Below are 20,334 nucleotides of genomic sequence, written 5' to 3' on the forward strand. Positions count from 1 at the left end.
AGCCAGCCTCAACCAGGTGTGTCTGGCCTTCAGGTACTATGTTGCCTTGTTGTGTTCAGTTTCTGTTCCCTCTTGTTTTGTAGCTCCTTATGGCTTGTTATTTTGAAGTTTATTATTAAAGTTATCACTCACTGCTAATTCATCTCTGCTGCTCTGCTTTTGAGTCAAGTCTCCGCTACATTTCCTGACAATTTTAGAGTACTAGAGTACATGAACATGGATGGAATTCTGAGGCTTTATAAGACATTGATCAGACTGCATTTGTATTATTGTGAGCAGTTTTGGGTCCCTTATTTAAGATGTTCTGGCATTGGAGAGGGTCTAGAGGAGGTTCGTGAGAAATGATTCCAGAAATGAAAAGGTTAATGTATGAGGAGTGTTTGATGACTCTGGACCTGTACTCACTGGAGTTTAGATAAATGAGGGAAGATTTCATTGAATGATATCAAATTTTGAAAGGTCTAGTTGAAGTGGTTGTGGCAGGATGTTTCGTATCGTGGATGAGTCTACCCCAGAGCGCAACACCTTAGAATAGAGGGACCTCAATTTATAACAGAGATGAGGAGGAATTTACTCAGCCAGAGGGTGGTGAATCTGTGGAATTCATTGCCATGGATGGCTGTGGAGGCCAAGTCAGCAAGTATATTTAAAGCAGATGTTGATAGATTCTTGATTAGTCAATGTGTCAGAGGTTATGGGGAGAAGACAGGAGAATGGGTTGAGATGGATAATAAATCAGCTATGATGGAATGGTAGAGCAGACTTGACAGGCTGTATTGACTAATTCTGCTCCTATGTCTTATGCTTCTGTTAGTCAGGAACTAGGGAACATAAATTGAAACTGGATGTTCTTGGGGAAATGCACAACTGAAATATGCAGGTTGTTCATGGAACACTTGCAGAGGGTTCTGCATAGGTTTGTCCCATTGAAACAAGGAAGATATCGTAGTACGAAGGAACTACAGTTGGTTAAGGGAGGTGTCAAGAAGGATGGAAGTAGCCAGGATGAGCTTAAAATGGAATTGGGAGAGCTGGAAGGGGACACAGAACCTTGGCAAGGAGGAATAGGGGCAAACACCAAGATAGTCTACACATGTGAAGAAAAGGAATATGACTAGAGTGAAGGTGAGGAAAAGACTAGATCAGGGATAAAAGAGGAAATGTGGGCCTGGAGTCAGAGGAGGTAAGGGAGGTACTAATAAATGCTGTGATTCAGTATTTACTAGTGAAAGGAACCTTGCTGAATGTGAGGTCAGTGTAGAACAGGCTAATATGGTGGAACATGTAAAGGTTTAAAAAAATGTGCTGGAATTTTTGAAAAACAATAGGATAATGAAGTTTCAATTGTTGGAAGGGATATTCTCCAGGTTACCACAGGAAGAAGTTGCTCTGCTTTTGCAATGGTTTTGTGTCCTCATGGGTCGCGGGAGTAGTACCAGAAGATTGGAATACTGCAAATGTTATTCCTTTTCTTTAAATAGGTAATAAGGTTAATCCTGAAGATTATAGACCAGTGAGTCTTGCATCAGTATTAAAAGGATTTTTTGAAACAGGACTTGCGAGCATTTGGATAAGGCATTTGATAAGGTTCCCCTGCAGGAAACATGGTATCAGAGAAACTTGGTGCAAGGATTCGAAAATGGCTTGCCCACAGAAAGCAGAGGATGGTAGTAGACAGAACATGTTCTGCTGGGAGGTCTGTGATTGGTGATGTTCCATAAGGATCCCTTCTGGAACCATTGTGGTTTCTGATTTTTATAAATGACAGATGAGAAAGTGGAAGGGTAGGTTAGCAAGTTTGCAAATGACATGACTAATGATGGTGTTCTGACTAGGATAGGAGTTTGTCATAGGTTACAATGGGACATTGATAAAATGGAAAGCTAGGCTTGGAGGGGGCAGATGGAGTTCAATCCAGAATAATGAAGTGATATACTTCAGAAGGTCAAATGTGGAGGCAGAGTACATGGTTAATGGCAGGATTCTTAGCAGTGTGGAAGGACAGAGAGATCTTGGAGTCCAAGTCCACAGACCCACACAAGTTGATAGGGTGTTTAAGAAACCATAAGGTGTTCACATGTCATTAGTCGGGGAATGATTTAAAAAGCCGCAAGACAGTGTTGTAGCTCTATAAAACTTGGTTAGACTACATCTTAGAATATTGTGTTCAGTTCTGGTCACCTCATTATAGGAAGGATGCAGAAGTTTTAGAGAGAATGCAGGCGAGATTTACCAGATAATGCCTGGATGAGAGAATGTGCCTTATAAGAAAAGGCTGAGTGAAATCGGGCCTTTCTCTTTGGAGTGAAGGAAGATGAGAGCAGATTTGATAGATGTGTATAAGATGATGCGGTATGGACAGAGCTGTCTGCCAGTGCTTTTTTTCCCCAGGGTGGCAATGACTAATATGAGATTACATACTTATGAACTGGAGGAAAGTATAGGGGGTGATGTCAGAGGTAGTGTTTTTTTTAACAGTGGTAAGTGCATGGAATACACTTCTGGAGTAGTGGTAGACATAGATTCATTAGGGACAGCTAAGAGACTCTTGGATAGGCACATGGATGAAAGAGGACAATGTTGGAGGGAAGGGTTCGATAGATTTTGGAGTAAATTGAAGTGACAGCACAACGTCATGGAGAGAAGGTTCTGTACTGTTCTAAGCTCTATGCACTATTAGATATGTCTCTTCCTTTTGGCAAGCATGTAAAACTGAAATTCAGTACTGCTGTTTACTATCTCTATATGCTTCCAACAAACTGCTACATCTCAATAGCCGCATTTCTTGTGCTATAAGTTTTTGCTATGGGTTATTTTATCTCTTGAATGAATTTGAAGATTAGACTAACATTACAAATATTGATTAAACTTCATTACACTATAAGTGTCACCTGTAGAGGAAATATAAAGCTAAACCAAAGGCATTTGAAGAGTTTCAGCACTCACGAAGAGCTAATTCAAATACACAGTATTTAACTTGTAATGAAGGGACAAGCCAGTGCTTCAAATTACCATGAAAGCAGGCTCTGATTCTTCCTGGAGGCATTTTGTGCATCAGTTATTATGACACTGTGAAAGTACATTTGCCTCCATGATGTATCCAACAGGTAAATCTGGATTCCAAAGTCTAATGGACCTGCAATAAAAATAATATAATAGCTGAAATGGCATTAATCTTAGAAGTACATACTTACTGAGCCAAATTATAATGCTCAGCAATAAAGAAACTTGTGTTTATCTGTACTTCTAATTTACTATGTGTTGATAACTGGTCAGAACAATATTGAATTTTTCATTTTGCATCATTATTGGATTTTTTAACCAACTATGGTTACAGTTTAGTTCTATAATATTTAATTTTTGCCTTTACAAGTTTTCAATACCTTTCTTCAATGATCATGGTGCACCTGGATCACACAAGACACGAGTAAATTTGCAATTGAAATGTGCAATGAATCAGATTTGATCAGAGACCTCGAGGTAAAGGAGCCATTAGGAGGTAGTGACCATAATATGATATGTTTTAACCTACAATTTGAGAAGGAGAAGGGACAATCGGATGTGTCAGTATTACAGTTGAACAAGGGGAACTATGGAGCCATGAGGGAGGAGCTGGCCAAAGTTCAATGGAACAATACACTAGCAGGGAAAACAGTGGAACAAAAATGGCAGGTATTTCTGGGAATAATGCAGAAGGTGCAGGATCGGTTCATTCCAAAGAGGAAGAAAGATCCTAAGGGACGGCTGTGGCTGATGAGGGAAGTAAAGGGCAAAATAAAAATAAGAGAGGAAGTATAACATAGCAAAGATGAGCCGGAAACCCGAGGACTGGGAAGCTTTTAAAGAGCAACAGAAGAAAAACAAAAAAGGCAATACGCCAAGAAAAAATGAGGTATGAAGATAAACTAGCCAAGAGTATAAAAGAGGATAGTGAAAGCTTCTTTAGGTATGTGAATAGCAAAAAAAATAGTTAAGACCAAATTGGGCCATTGAAGACAGAAGCAGGTGAATTTATTATGGGTAACAAGGAAATGGCAGATGAGTTGAACAGGTACTTTGGATCTGTCTTCACTAGGGAAGACACAAACTATCTTCCAGATGTAATAGTGGCCAAAGGAACTAGGGTAATGGATGAACTGAAGGAAATTTATATTAGGCAAGAAACGGTGTTGGATAGACTGTTGAGTCTGAAGGCTGATAAGTCCCCGGGACCTGATGGTCTGCATCCCAGGGTACTTAAGGAGGTGGCTCTAGAAATCGTGGATGCATTGGTAATCATTTTCCAATGTTCTATAGATCCAGGAACAGTTCCTGCTGATTGGAGGGTGGCTAATGTTGTCCCACTTTTCAAGAAAGGAGGGAGAGAGAAAACAGGGAATTATAGACTGGTTAGACTGAAGTCAGTGGTGGGAAAGATGCTGGAGTCAATTATAAAAGAGGAAATTACAACACATTTGGATAGCAGTAGAAGGATCAATCCGAATCAGCATGGATTTACGAAGGAAAAATCATGCATGACTAATTTTCTGGAGTTTTTTGAGGATGTAACTATGAAAATGGACAAGGGAGAGCCAGTGGATGTAGTGTACCTGGACTTTCAGAAAGCCTTTGATAAAGTCCCACATAGGAGATTAGTGGTCAAAATTAGGGTACATGGTATTGGGGGCAGAGTACTGACATGGATTGAAAGTTGGCTGGCTGACAGGAAACAAAGAGTAGCGATTAACGGTTCCCTTTCGGAATGGCAGGCTGTGACCAGTGGGGTACCGCAAGGTTCGGTGCTGGGACCGCAGCTACTTACAATATACATTAATGATTTAGTTAAAGGGATTAAAAGTAACATTAGCAAATTTGCTGATGACACAAAGCTGGGTGGCAGTGTGAAATGTCAGGAGGATGTTATGAGAATGCAGGGTAACTTGGACAGGCTAGGTGAGTGGGCAAATGTATGGCAGATGCGGTTTAATGTGGATAAATGTGAGGTTATCCACTTTGGTGGAAAGAACAGGAAGGCAGATTACTATCTAAATTGAGTCAAGTTAGGAAAAGGGGAAGTACAACGAGGTCTAGGTGTTCTTATACATAAGTCAATGAAAGCAAGCATGCAGGTACAGCAGGCAGTGAAGAAAGCTAATGGCATACTGGCCTTTATAACAAGAGGAATTGAGTATCGGAGTAAAGAGGTCCTTCTGCAGCTGTACAGGGCCCTGGTGAGACCCCACCTGGAGTATTGTGTGCAGTTTTGGTCTCCAAATTTGAGGAAGGACATCCTTGCTATTGAGTGAGTGCAGTGTAGGTTCACAAGGTTAATTCCCAGAATGGCGGGACTGTCATATGTTGAAAGATTGGAGCGATTGGGCTTGTATACACTGGAATTTAGAAGGATGAGAGGGGATCTGATTGAAACATATAAGATTATTAAGGGATTGGACATGCTGGAGGCAGGAAGCATGATCCCACTGATGGGTGAGTCCAGAACTAGAGGCCATAGTTCAAAAATAAGGGGTAGGCCATTCAGAACAGAGATGCAGAAAAACATTTTGGTGGATATGTGAGATGCTCTGCCCCAGAAGGCAGTGGAGGCCAAGTCTCTGGATACATTCAAGAGAGAGTTAGATAGAGCTCTTGTAGATAGTGGGGTCAAGGGATATGGGGAGAGGGCAGGAACAGGGTACTGATTGTGTATGATCAGCCATGATCACAGTGAATGGCAATGCTGGCTAGAAGGGCCGAATGGCCTACTCCTATACCTACTGTCTATTGTCATAATTTGCATGCAGAAGTGGATTTTGGCTTGGCTATTCAACTCTATTCTACCATTTATCGAGGATCATCTTAGTGAAAGGAAATAAAAATCTTAGGCTGCTGATATCTGGTCAGAGCCACATCCTGCTAGCTCCAGCATAAATACAGTTCATCTCTCTTGCCAACTTTAAGCTCTGTATTACCTTCTGTGCAAAGATGCTTGCCTTCTATGTTGCTCTCGGATGGCCTAGCCACTTTCCTTTGCTATGAGCAATGTGATGAAATTTCCTGTTGATTTCACTCTGCTCTTTGGATCATTAGATTTTCCAGGTAGCAAGCGTTCTACATGTACTATTTCTAGAGCACCTCCCATTTAATTAGTAGCCACATCTCAATCTGGGCACTTACAGTGTAAACAACAAGAATGCAGATCACTTGCTTTGCATCACTGACCTGATTTCACTGCCTGGATCCCACCCCCTATTGCACCCAGCACCAAAGAAAATCCTTTTTCCCTAATCTGTAAGATGCTCCAATCAGATCAACATTTATTTTCCATACTAATTGCAGTATCAACAGTCCATACAATCTAGCTCTTGGTTCTATCCTTTCAGCACAGCATCACCCTGGTGTATTTGCACTACAGGACAAATATATCTATCCTATGGTGTGTTACCCAGAGCTAAAAGTAAAACTCTAAAAATGGTATATTTTAGAAGGAGCTTCATACAAATGTGGCTTAAAACCCACCGCTTTATTTTCCAGTTGCTTTGAGATGAAGGCTAACATTCCATTAGTATTTTAAATTACAGTGCCTTCCTTCTCACTAGCTTTTAATTTTTTCCAGATGCAGGAATCTCTGTTACTCACCATTTAGGAAAATATTTTAATCTGCCTTTCTCTGGTCTGAAGTAAGCAAAACCATGCTCCTCACAATCTCACTTCATCCATTACTGTCCTTTTACAATAAAGCTGAGTGACCCAAATAAACTGAACAAACATTTTCAGTGATAAAAATGGTAAAATGAAGTCCTTAATAAATCAAATCCATCCTGAATACAGGATGTATCGGTACTGATATATGGGAGAGGGTTAGTCTGAATAGATTACAAATAAAAAGTCAAGACAGGAAATCCAAATTCCAAATTTTATACCTGTTCCATTACATTTTTCTACTCTCCTGACCTAATTATGGGTCTTCACACACTTAAATCCATTTGCATTAAATTATATTTTCTTGAATGATTAAAGAAAAATTTGCTACTGCAAAATGAAGAATTGTTCAGCTCCATTATTGTGTGGAATCCCAGCACTTGCTGCAAGGGACTCCTCAAAGATGAAATCCTTTGGGTTTCTAGGGATCCTAGGCGCTGTCTTTTGAAAGTAGTAACCAATCTGACTAATTTATATCCATAAAATAGCAACTTTAGCAGTTGATTATTAATTCTCTGTTTAAGCAGCATTTTAGTAAGCAATTCATCTTAAGAGCAATAATGATAGAAAAGGTGGGGGGTTTGGCTCCATAGCCAGTGTTTTCTGGATGTTAAATCGGACAAACTGCAAATGAGGATATCATATCTGTCCTGCCACCAACCTCAATAGCAATCAAAAATACAAGCCTAATGACATTTATGATGAATTGATCACAATGTGGTGGTTTGGCCTCATCCAGCACAGGAGGCCAAAACAATAATTTAAAAGAATAATGGAAGGTTAAACTTTATCCTAAAAGATCTCGAATGACAACATTTCCCATGATAGGCTCATCCAGAAAGTTATGAGGTTCGGGATCCAAGGAAACTTGGCTGCATGATTTGAATTGGCTTGTCCACAGGAGGCAGTGTGTGTTAGTAAATGGAGCATATTCTACCTGGAGGTAGGCACTCTGCAGAGATTTGTTCTCGGATCCCTGCTGTTTATGATTGTTATAAACAACTTGCATGAGGTTGGTGGTGCTCTACATAGTTTAGAAGGTTGTTGTAGTTTACAATGGGATATAGACAGCTCACAGTGCTGGGCAGAAGAGAGACAGGCAGGTTTCAGTCCAGGAAAGTGTGAAGTTATACCCTTTGGAAGATTGAACTTAACAAGATTAATGGCAGGATTCTAAGCAAAATGGAAGAAAATAGTGTTCTTGGGATCCACATCCATAGATCCCTCAAAGCTGCTGGGCAGGATGTCAGGGTGTTTAAGGTGTATGGTGTGCTGGCCTTCATTAATCAAGAGATTGAGTTCAAGAGCTATGAGATAATGTTGTCGTTCTGTAAAATTCTGGTTAGAATACAATTAGAACATTGTGTGCATTGCTTAGAATATTGTGCTCAGCTGTGGTTGCTGCATTGTAGAAAGAATGTGGAAGCATTAGAGAGGATGCAGATGAGATTTACCAGGATGCTGCTTTGATTAAAGCTCTTTTTTATGAGCAAAGGGTGAAGGAGATAGGGCCTTTCTCTTTGGAGCAAAGAAGAATGAGAAGTGACTTGACAGATAGGTTAAGAGGCATAGAGGACATGCATAGCCAACACCTTTTTTCCCAGCATGGCAATGGCCAATACCAGAAGACATTTGTTTAAGGTGAATGGAGAGTATGTGGGGGGGAGGTGTCAGAGGTAAGTAGTTTACACGGAGATTGGAGTGTGCTGGGGTGATGGTAGAGCGAATATAATAGGGAGATTTAAGGACTCCTGGATAGGTGCATGGGTGTAAGGAAAATGGAGGGTTATGGGTAAGAGGAAAGGGCCAAATTGATTGAAAAGGTCAACATAGGTTGGTACATTACCATGGACTAAGTGGGCTGTACCCTGCAGAACCCTTCTATGTTTCATATTTAATGCTCTTTTACCTCGCCCTGCATGCTTTCTGAAAAGTGCACACTCATCTCAGCTGTTTCATTTTCTGAAGTCTGTCCCTTCAAAGACCACATCTGATTTTTCTGGAGCAGAATCACAAATTACATCATGGTCTGGTCAACTGACACCAGCACCATTATTTCCCCACACTGTTCTTCACAATACATGTGCTAGGCTTCTAATGAGGCATGGATATCACTTCTGTTCAACTCCTGTTGGCGGTGTTGGTTATTTCAGCTGCTGACAGCCAAGTGAGGATGCTGCTTCTCCTTAAGTTCCTAGTACTTCCTGCCAGATTGGCTGGTGGTCAAAGGGAATGAGAAAGATGCAAGGGTAGGCTCATGTTGAGGTGATTATTTTATTTAAGATTATTTTACATTGTGAATAGGTTGCAAATCAGAAGCAATTGCGAAATGACAATGAGAAAGACAAGAATTATTCAGTCATACGTCACTTTGTTGATGTTGACCATGATGCTGTTTTATCCCTCTGCACCTTTCCTATCCACGTACCTGTCCAAATACATTTCCGGGAAAAGATTCCAATTATCTATTCAATTACTTATTATATTTGAGTATCTTTCAAAGATTCATTTATTATCTAAGTATACAACTCTGAAATGCTTCAATTCCCCGGGTAGCCATGAAACCAAGAAAGAAAATTAAAAAGAAAGGCAGCACAACCATCAACTCCCAAATCCCACCTCCCTATAAATAAACAAACAAACAAACAGACAGACAAATAAATAAATAAATAGATAGATAGGTAGATAGATAGATAGATAGATAGATAGATAGATAGATAAATAAATAACTGGACGGGCTCATTGACTCCAAAATCCCTCCTTCCACACAAAAACCAAGCAAAATGGATCAGGCACATCGACCCCGAAAATCCCACCTCCCACACAAAAACCGAGCAAAATGGATCAGGCACATCAACCTCCAAATCCCTCCCCACTAACCCCACCCCTGCACTGCACAAAAAAAAACAAAACGGATTAGGCATATGGGCCCCCAAATCCCTCCTCCAACACAAAATTGAACAAAACAGAACAGGCACGTCAACCCCCAAATCCCGCTCACCACCTAAAAAACAAAGCGAATCAGGTGCATCAACCTCCCCAGTCCCTCCCCAGACACAAAAAAATGAACGAAATGGATCAGGCACATCAAACCACCCCCCCCAAAATTCCCCTCCCCCTTACAAAAAACCGAGAAGATCAGGTGAGAAAACACAGAATATGAGAACTATACAACTGAAAAATAGAGACTATAAGTCCAACATCCAAATCCAAAATGGGAAAAAAATAATCTGGAAAATACTTGCAGGCCCAAACACAGCAGCAGACTCTCCCCTCTCAGGATCAAAAGACATGCAGCCGACGCTCACTCTCTGCACTTACTTCAATGCTTCAATCTCCTCGTTGCTTTAATCAGCAAACAATGGGAGCTTTATTCGGTGAAATAAAGCCCAACGTCAGTTTGCGCCCCATCCTGCAGCCTGTCCGTTATGGGGTTTGTGCATGCTGCCTCCAAGAATCCTCTCAGAGACCGCAGAATGCTGGAACACCCGAACGATCTCCAAACTTCCACACTCGCCCTCTTGGCTTTAATTGGCAAACAATGGAAGCTAGAATCAGCAAAAAGGTGTCAAAAAGCAGCTCAAGTGACATAGAAACATAGAAAACCTACAGCACAATACAGACCCTTCGGCCCACAAAGCTGTGCTGAAAATGTCCTTACCTTGGAAATTACCTAGGGTTACCCATAGCCCTCTATTTTTCTGAGCTCCATGTACCTGTCCAGGAGTCTCTTAAAAGACCCTATTGTATCTGCCTCCACCACCATCGCTGGCAGCCCATTCCACACACTCACCACTCTTTGTGTTTTTCTTTAAAAAACTTACCCCTGACATCTCCTCTGTACCTGCTTCCAAGCACCTGAAAACTGTGCCCTCTATCCACACGGTCAACGCCAACCTGCAGCCTTCTCGCCATGAGGTTCCCTCGCGCTGCCTCTACCTCCTGAAATCTCAGAGACTGCAGAGTGCTGAAGAACCCAAACAATCTCCAAACTGCAAAACATGGGCTCCAACGGTTCCAGAATTGCAATCAAGATGAGAAGCAAACGTAAAAGACATTAAAGAGGGGGAAAAAAAGATGTTGACCAAAGGAGCATTGTACGCAGGTGCCATCTTCTAATATTCCAGCCCACTAATGGCCACGTTCGCAATAAAGTGAGATAGATATCATGATCCTACCTTCATCCTGGTAGTTCGCTGCAGGTTCTGATTGTGTGGCATCCTGCCCCTGTAAGAGAGAAGAAATCTGTTAGTAATGTCATATGCAGTATTTCAGTTAGATCCAGTTATGGCTGTATAGCTGCCAGACCCAATGGAATATCTGTAATAGGAGAGAAGATGAAGAATATTTTACTTTGTGCTCTCTCCTCCCTTCCACTTAAAGGAGTTTGAAAATTCATTTTATTGCCCTTTCTGATACCAAATGTTAGCCTTATTTCTCTACCTGCCATTTTTGTTAAATCTTAGATTACCAGTATCTGCAATGCTTTGGCACTTAAATAATTAGTTGGACCTTCACTTCTTTATTCCACATGCATTGGGAGGGCCAATTGACTGCCATGAATTGTAGGGTATCTTCATAAATCCTCAGAACTTTCTCATTGGTGTTCTACATCCATGCTCCAATAGTAAAAAGGGAAGAATCACAAAATTTACAACAGCAGGTCAGTGTATTTAACAGAAAAGATTTGCTGTGTATAAGACCTTTAATATAGATAGATTTCAACACAGAGTTGAAAATGACATAATTATATCAGTACAACAATAATATGCTTTCAGAGTATTGTAATATAAAGCAAAATCACTAGGATCACAGTTTCACTATTTTAAAAATTCTACACATGTTCTCATGTTAACCTGCTCCGTGACACTATAATCTAGAAACTTACAAACTGGGGCAAAGTAAAATGGTTTCATATAATGGCTCCCTGAACTTCAAAGAGAGACAATATTGAGCACTTCTAACTAAATTTGACGATTTTCAGGACTAAGAATCAGCATTGATGTTTGCTTTGTCATGAAAACATACTTGAATACTAAGAATATCTGTAAAATAATTCCTCTATCATGAGAATCTTCTGTTGTTTACTGAAATGAGACTAAATATAAAGCAAATATCACCTGCTTTAAAAATTGATTGAAACATGACCAAGTGTATTCACTAAAATTTATCCTTCAATTAGAAGTACAAAGGTCCAACAGTCTAGAAATAAATACCTATCTGGGGGTTTGCCATATGCCAATTATCTGACATACTGCAAGTTCTACAATACAATGGTGACTCCATTTTAAAAGAGATTTCTCGGGCTATAGCAACACACATAAAATGCTGAAGGAACTCGGCGAGCCAGGCTGCAACTACGGAAACATTTCGGGCCGAGACCCTCATCAGAACCACCATCGTATTGGGTCTGACTGGATGGTAAATCATTTAGGATGCTTGTCCTAACATTGAAGTTTCAGAGTAAATTTGCAATCTTGTATTTTAAAATAGCATTTAACAACCTGTATCAGTTTTCACACATCACTAAATCTTGCAACGTTAATAAACCAACATAGCAACAGTTAAATTAGCTAACTATATGTGTATAAGAGAAATTAAAATGGACAATTAATGTTATTTCTTGTGAAACCTATTGAGGACACAAAGGTTGCACATAATACCTAATTTTCCTCACACAATTTAACATTAGCTGTCACAACTGAATTCACTTATAGTTTGTTTTTACCCCTTTACTTACCAACAGATAAATAGAATATATAATTCATATTTGTTATTCAATGAACAAAATATAGAGGTCATAAAGATTAGATTACCTTTGCCAGATATAAATTAAGTTAAACATAAAGTTTTTGGAACTGAATCCAGTACAAACTTCTGGCAATGAAGTATTAAACTCAACAAGTTTGACAGAAACAGACCACCTGTGAGTTTAAAACTTGAGCATCATTTCATCTAAGTAATCTTCTTGATGCTTTCCTGTTCTCCTTATGGACTTTGGTATTGAATAGATTTTTGAACTCTTTCATTCCCTTTCAACTCAGATAAGTTTTGTTTCTTGACAGGTTGTTCTAAGCTTGATGCCTTCTGGTAGATTTGTTGATTTGCTACCTGATGTTGCTAGAAGTGACTCATGATTAGTTACCAAGGCCTAGTAAAAGCTGATAAGAGTTTTATTCCAAATACATTTCTACATGCTTCCTACTCAGTTTGGCACGCTACTCTTGCATCTTGTGAGAGACTAAGAAGTGAAAGTGTGGGGTTATTTTCTTCATCATCCATCAGGTAGCTTATCACTGTATCCCCAGCCATCACATTACAATTCCAATTGGTGTACCGTATCATAAGGAAAAAGAACTTTATTTGCTAAACTTTTATTACATTTATCAAACGCAGTTTGTTGCTCCTTTTCCACATCCATTTCACATCTCTTTTCAACCAACTTAAAGCATTACTGAATGATCTGCCTGAAATCACACATATTTCTGCACCCTCCCTGGGACTAACCTTGGTTCTGCTATATTTTGTTCATTGAATATATCAAACATGAAATATATTTTCTATTCAGGGGCGGAGCTTAATAGAAAATATATTACAGTGACTCCTTCGAGCTCATCTGTGGAAACAGCTTAATTTCTACCTTTAACGTCTCCGATTTTCCTTTTCAAAGTGGATGAGAATCTGTCTGAGACTTTGACCCAGAATTACACTCAGAATTCTGTTATTTGCGGTGGTGCGACCCGCTCCAGGGGACTCACGACCAGCTGCTTTTTGATACCCATGAACATGCCCTTTTAGACGAACACACCTTTGTGGTCCCGAGGCGTTGCGGCCCTGTGGACGATCCAACTGACTGAAGCGCTGCGGGAGAAAATAGGTCATCAGGAACAGCGGAATGGCTATCAGGAGCTCTGCACTCAGTGAATCACATGCTCTTTCGTTGGTGGGGGAGAGTCTGTTGTCAATTCTTGAGCTGGACAACTAGGGGGAGGGGGAAGCGACATGACAGACTTTATCACTGAAAATCAGTGTGTTGTTTTGTTGTCTCCCCTCACTATGAAAGAGTGACACCTCCCTGTCCTTTGTTGGGTGAACGATTAGCTTTCATTGTATTGCAGCTCATGGCCTTTCTTGGGGGCTTTGCTATTGCTTGCTTGGTGGGCGGAAGGCACTGATGCTTTTTTTAATTGCTGAAGTAAGTGGGGGTTCGGAGGATTATTTGTTTGCTGCTGCTTGTGTGTGGGGAGAGGGAGTAGGGGGCTTTGGGGTTCTGATGTTTTTACTGTCACTCATTCTTTGGGGCACTCTTCTGTTTTTGTGGATGTCTGTGAAGAACAAGAATTTCAGGTTGTATATTGCACACATTTCTCTGATATTAAATGGAACTGTTGAACTATATTGATGCCTTGACGCATTGTAATTGACCTCATCCATTTCCGTCACCAGTTACAGGCCGTCAGCATCAACCATCAAACCAACATAATTATTCACTGTGGAACACATCTAATCTCCTGAATGCTTCCTCCAAAGTCAAAAGATTTTCTTCATAGTTCTTCATAGCAATTTACATAGCATTGATTAAACAAAGCACATATACAATATGTCACCATATGCAACTCTGAGATTTGTTTTCTTGTGGGCATAATCAGCAAGTCCAAGAGCCATAAAAGAATCAATGAAAGATTGTCCCCGAAAGGATGGACAAGCAACCAATGTGCAAAGGGCAACAAACTGTGCAAATACAAAAGAAAATAGATAGATAGATATTGGGAATGTGAAACAAAGAGTCCTTGAAAGTGAGTCCACTCTTTGCAACATTACATTCTTCACTGTCTGTAAAGCCCTGATTGAAGGAATGATTCTGTAGAATAAGCTTGTGTACAGGTACAGACTTTAGCATACATTGATGGTTAACTGCAGCTGACTGTCTCTGTCGACATTCAATTATGCACAGGCACGAGTGAAAACCAAATTTTCTTCATCCATCTAATTCTGATACAGATCTTGCCCTTGCGAATGGTCTTCATCTCTGCCTCAGTTTAGAAGAATGAGAGGTAGCCTCCATGAGATAAGGGGCTTGACAAGCTGGATACAGTATTGATGTTTGCTCTGAATGGTGACTTCGGAACCAGGGAGTCACAAGCTCAAAATAAAGTTCAGAGGCGAGAAGAACTTTCAAAAGAGTCTTCATAAATCATTACCATGAGATGGCTGAAAATGCCTATTCCCTGAGTTCATCCTAGACAGATATTAAAAGACTTTTTGATATTAAGAGAATCAGAGAATTTTGGGTTGTCAAAAAAGTGGCATTAGAGGAAAAGTGAACCATGGATTTACTGAATGGTGGAGGAGATCTGAGAGTCATACTGTTGTTTCCAATTCTTAATGTTATTTCCTAAATTGAATGAATATTGCCATCAAGTTATAATTTTCTGTGACTTTAACCTATGAAGATCCACAATGGGCACTTCCAATATCTAAAAACATTAGCAGGATTTAAACTATTGTTAATACCTTTCTTAATGAACTCTAAATGAAGTAAGAAGAACAAAAGTCTTGTTTGCATAAACTGCAAACTTGCTGTTAATCGACTCTCCATAACAGCTGAGAGAATTTGAGGGCTCTATATGTATTTCAGAGCTCCTCGTATATGAGAGAACATACGTGAAGACATATGTAGATAAGTGTGGGAGTTCACCCTTGATCATTTTCTAGGCCTAAACCAACCATATAATGGAATAAGTACAGTGTATTCTGCTTCCAAAATCAATTCCATTTGACTGAAATTTTTGGAAACTGTTGCTGTGGTATGTTTTAGCACACGCAGACACACACACACATCCACAAGTCGTAGGAGCAGAATTAGGCTATTCAGCCCTTCAAGTCTGCTCTGCCATTCCATCATGGCTGATCACAGATCCCACTCAATCCTTGTGGTGAACTATGTGCCTGTCGGGACACGCCCCTGCTGACTGCTCCTGTGGCTCCTCCCACAGGCCCCTGTATAAAGGAGACCTGCGGCCTGAAGATCGGCCTCAGTCTCCAGGACCTTGTATGATAGACACTCACTCCTGGTTCCTTCTTCCAGTCAATAAAAGCCGATATCTCGCCTACGTCTCAGAGTGAGTTATTGATGGTGCATCAATTTTATTGACTGGAAGTTTTAAAACATGGAACCCGTTTTGCGTCCGGACCGGTTGGATTTGGACCCTCAAGACCCTGACGCGGCTCTCGCTTTTGAACACTGGCTTGCATGCTTCCAATCGTACTTGGCGGAGCTTCGTGCGACTGAACCCGCCGTTATGCACAGAATCCTACTCTCGAGGGTCTCCTCCAAAGTTTACTCCTTTATCCGGGACCTGCCGACCTACGAAGGGGCACTGGACGCCCTCAAACGACAGTACCTGCGGCCGGTGAACACCGTCTACGCAAGACATCGCTTAGCTACCCGGCAACAGCGGCCTGGCGAATCGTGCGCTGAGTTTCTCCGAGCACTACAGACACTCGTCCGAGCTTGTGACTGCAAGACGCTCACGGCAGAACAGCATGCGGAGCTGCTGGTGCGAGACGCCTTTGTGACGGGACTGAGGTCAGTGTACATGCGCCAGCGGCTGCTGGAGAACTCGGATCTTACCTTAAGCTCGGCGATAGAGAAGGCCAACGCTCTAGAAGCTGCGCGGCATAACGCCGACGCTGTCCAGTCGCGCGATTCCCCGCCGGTTTCGTGGATGCCTCAGACCCCGCCACCGCCGGCTCCCGGGAGCGAATTCGCCAACGCCGCCGCCAGTCGCCATTCCACGAGCTCCCCGACCCAGACCACGGCTGTGGCCCGTAAGCAACTCGTGCCTTGTTATTTCTGTGGCCCGTAAGCAACTCGTGCCTTGTTATTTCTGTGGCCAAAAGAAACATCCTCGACAACGCTGTCCAGCGCGGGAAGCGACCTGCTCCAGCTGCGGAAAGCGGGGCCACTTCGCCAAGGTCTGTAAGTCTCAACCTCGAGCGGAGTGCAGCGCTGCGGGTGAAACGTGGGGGCCGCCATCTTGCATGCCGGGATGTGGGCGGCCATCTTTGTCGACGTCAGCATGCCCCGCCCCCGATCCTCGGATGCTGACCGGGTACCCCGGATGTGAGCGGCCATCTTTGTCGGCGTCAGCATGCCCCGCCCCCGACCCTCCGATGCTGACCGGGTACCCCGACGATCCAACTCTGGCCACTGTGACCCTCGACCAAAGCGCCCCGCACCAGCTTGCAAGATCCATGATGGACATCCAGGTGGAGGGGCATTGGACTGGATGCCTGTTTGACACGGGCAGCACTGGGAGTTTTATTCACCCGGACACAGTGCAACGCTGCGGACTTGCAACGCGGCCGGTCAGTCGGAGGTTCCATTTGGCCTCTGGGTCGCAGTCCGCAGACATCCGGGCGGGTTGTGTAGCGACTTTGGTGGTGCAAGGCACAGTATATCGGGACTTTGAACTGCTGGTCATGCCTAATCTGTGTGCACCTGTGCTATTGGGGCTGGACTTCCAGAGCCATCTCGAAAGTGTGACTATGGTATACGACGGGCCCCTCCCACCACTCACTGTCAAGAATCCTCAGTTTTGTGGGACTTCTTCACATACCCCGCTACTGACCACACACACACACGGACACACACATCCCATCCAGAACCAGGCCAACAGCTGCGCTACCGACACTTGCAGCCTCTCCACTCTCAAGATCCCTCCCCCACCGCTGTTCGCCAACCTGACCCCCGACTGTAAACCTGTGGCAACCAAAAGCAGGAGGTACAGCGCGGGGGACCGGGCCTTCATTCGGTCGGAGGTGCAGCGGCTGCTCAGGGAGGGGATCATTGAGCCGAGCACAAGCCCTTGGAGGGCCCAGGTGGTTGTTGTTCGGACTGGGCAGAAAAATAGGATGGTGGTGGACTATAGTCAAACCATCAATAGGTTTACGCAGCTTGACGCATACCCCCTACCCCGCATCGCGGATATGGTCAACCAGATTGCTCAGTATAAGGTGTACTCGACAATAGATCTGAAATCCGCTTATCACCAGCTCCCCATCTGCCCAGAGGACCGCCCCTACACCGCCTTCGAGGCGGGCGGCCGGCTCTATCACTTCCTGCGCGTCCCTTTCGGTGTCACGAATGGTGTCTCTGTCTTCCAGAGGGAAATGGACCGGATGGTGGACCAGTACCAACTGCAGGCCACATTTCCCTATCTGGATAACATCACCATCTGTGGTCATGACAGGCCAGATCACGACGCCAACCTCCAACGGTTTCTCCAAGTGGCCGCAGCTCTGAACCTTACTTATAACAGGGACAAGTGTGTTTTTGGTACCACCCGCCTTGCTATACTTGGGTATGTCGTGGAAAACGGGGTTATTGGGCCTGATCCCGAACGTATGCGCCCCCTGTTAGAGCTCCCTCTTCCCACCACTCTTAAGGCCCTCAGACGGTGCCTGGGGTTTTTTTCCTATTACGCCCAATGGGTCCCCCATTACGCAGACAAGGCTCGCCCCCTGGTCAAGTCTACCTCGTTTCCCCTCTCTGCTGAGGCCTGCGCGGCCTTCAACTGCATTAAAGCGGACATTGCCAAAGCTACGATGCATGCAGTGGACGAGACCGCTCCCTTCCAAGTGGAGTGTGATGCCTCCGATTTCGCTCTGGCTGCTACCCTTAATCAGGAAGGCAGACCAGTAGCATTCTTTTCTCGCACCCTCCAAGGCTCTGAAATTCGGCACTCCGCGGTGGAGAAAGAAGCCCAGGCCATAGTGGAGGCTGTTAGGCACTGGAGGCACTATCTTGCTGGCAAAAGATTCACTGTGCTGACCGACCAGCGCTCGGTTGCGTTCCTGTTCAGCAACCAACAGCGGGGCAAGATCAAAAATGATAAGATTTTGCGGTGGAGGATAGAACTCTCCACCTACACCTATGATATCCTGTACCGGCCTGGCAGACTCAATGAGCCCCCTGATGCCCTATCCCGGGGAACATGTGCTAGCACACAGCTCGACCAGCTGTACGCCCTTCATGCACAACTTTGCCATCCGGGGGTCACCCGATTTTACCATTTTGTGAAAGCTCGGAACCTGCCGTACTCCCTGGAGGACATCAGGACGATGACCAGGGACTGCCAAATTTGTGCCGAGTGCAAACCGCACTTCTACTGTCCTGACACGGCACAACTTGTCAAGGCCACCCGCCCTTTTGAACGCCTGAGTGTTGACTTTAAGGGCCCCCTTCCCTCCACTGACCGCAATGTCTATTTTCTCAGTGTTATTGACGAGTTCTCACGGTTCCCCTTTGCCATCCCCTGCCCCGACACCACTGCCACGTCCGTCATAAAAGCCCTGCGCCAGCTCTTCACTCTGTTCGGGTATCCCTGCTATATCCACAGTGATAGAGGGTCCTCCTTTATGAGTGAAGAGCTGCGCCAGTACTTGCTAGCTAGGGGCATTGCTACCAGTCGGACCACGAGTTATAATCCCCGGGGTAATGGCCAGGTAGAGCGGGAGAATGCCACAGTGTGGAAGGCCACACTTTTAGCCCTCAAGTCCAAAGGGTTGCCGGTCTCTCGATGGCAGGAGGTCCTCCCTGAGGCACTGCACTCTATCCGCTCTCTGTTATGTACGTCCACCAATGCCACCCCTCACGAACGCCTATTCTCTTTTCCCAGAAAGTCTGTCACTGGGACCACCCTACCAGTTTGGCTGACGTCCCCGGGGCCAGTGCTGCTCCGGAAACATGTGAGGAGCAATAAATACTCCCCGCTGGTGGAGAGGGTTCACCTTCTCCATGCGAACCCCCAGTATGCTTATGTGGTCTTACCTGATGGGCGGGAGGACACGGTCTCCATCCGCGACCTGGCACCCGCAGGTGCAGCAGACCACTACCCTGAAGGCTCTCCGGTAACTGTGAACCCTGCACCAGAGGTGACACCGTACTCACCAGGCCCTACACAGACTCCTCACGACACTTGTATACCGGGCGTTTCGTACGCATTTATACCAGGCGCCTCGCACATGCATGAGGGATCACCGGCGCCTAGTGGGCAAGAACACGTGCAACCCCCGTCCCCTGTGCAATCGCCAATGTTGCCGGCACCTATGCGGTCACAGCCGGTGCTACGTAGATCGCAGCGACAGATTCGACCGCCTGATCGGCTTGACTTGTAAGAACCTTCGCTACATGAGGACTTTTTCAAACGAAGGGGGGGTGAATGTGGTGAACTATGTGCCTGTCGGGACACGCCCCTGCTGACTGCTCCTGTGGCTCCTCCCACAGGCCCCTGTATAAAGGAGACCTGCGGCCTGAAGATCGGCCTCAGTCTCCAGGACCTTGTATGATAGACACTCACTCCTGGTTCCTTCTTCCAGTCAATAAAAGCCGATATCTCGCCTACGTCTCAGAGTGAGTTATTGATGGTGCATCAATCCTATACACCTGCATTCTCACCATATCCTTTGAAGCCCTGACCAATCAGGAAGCTGTCAACTTCTGCCTTAAATATACCCATGGTCTTGGCTTCCACCACAGTCTGTAGCAGAGCATTCCACAGATTTACTACCCTCTGACTAAAAAAAAAAATCCTTCCTTATCTCTGTTCTAAAGTGTCGCTCCTCAAATTTAAGGCTGTCCCCTCTAGTTCT

At 43.9% G+C, this 20,334-nt stretch overlaps 1 protein-coding gene across 1 annotated transcript; it reads left to right on the forward strand.

Moving 5' to 3' along the window:
* The first annotated feature begins 15,646 nt into the window (after positions 1-15,646).
* Positions 15,647-20,068, forward strand: LOC132397685 (uncharacterized). Its single transcript, XM_059976454.1, has 2 exons — positions 15,647-16,316; positions 17,572-20,068. The coding sequence occupies exons 1-2, from the start codon at positions 15,849-15,851 to the stop codon at positions 19,858-19,860; spliced, it is 2,757 nt and encodes a 918-aa protein (XP_059832437.1). The 5' UTR covers positions 15,647-15,848; the 3' UTR covers positions 19,861-20,068.
* The last annotated feature ends 266 nt before the right edge of the window (positions 20,069-20,334 follow it).

Source organism: Hypanus sabinus, chromosome 8 (assembly GCF_030144855.1).
Source record: "Hypanus sabinus isolate sHypSab1 chromosome 8, sHypSab1.hap1, whole genome shotgun sequence".
Classification (NCBI taxonomy): Eukaryota; Metazoa; Chordata; class Chondrichthyes; order Myliobatiformes; family Dasyatidae; genus Hypanus; species Hypanus sabinus.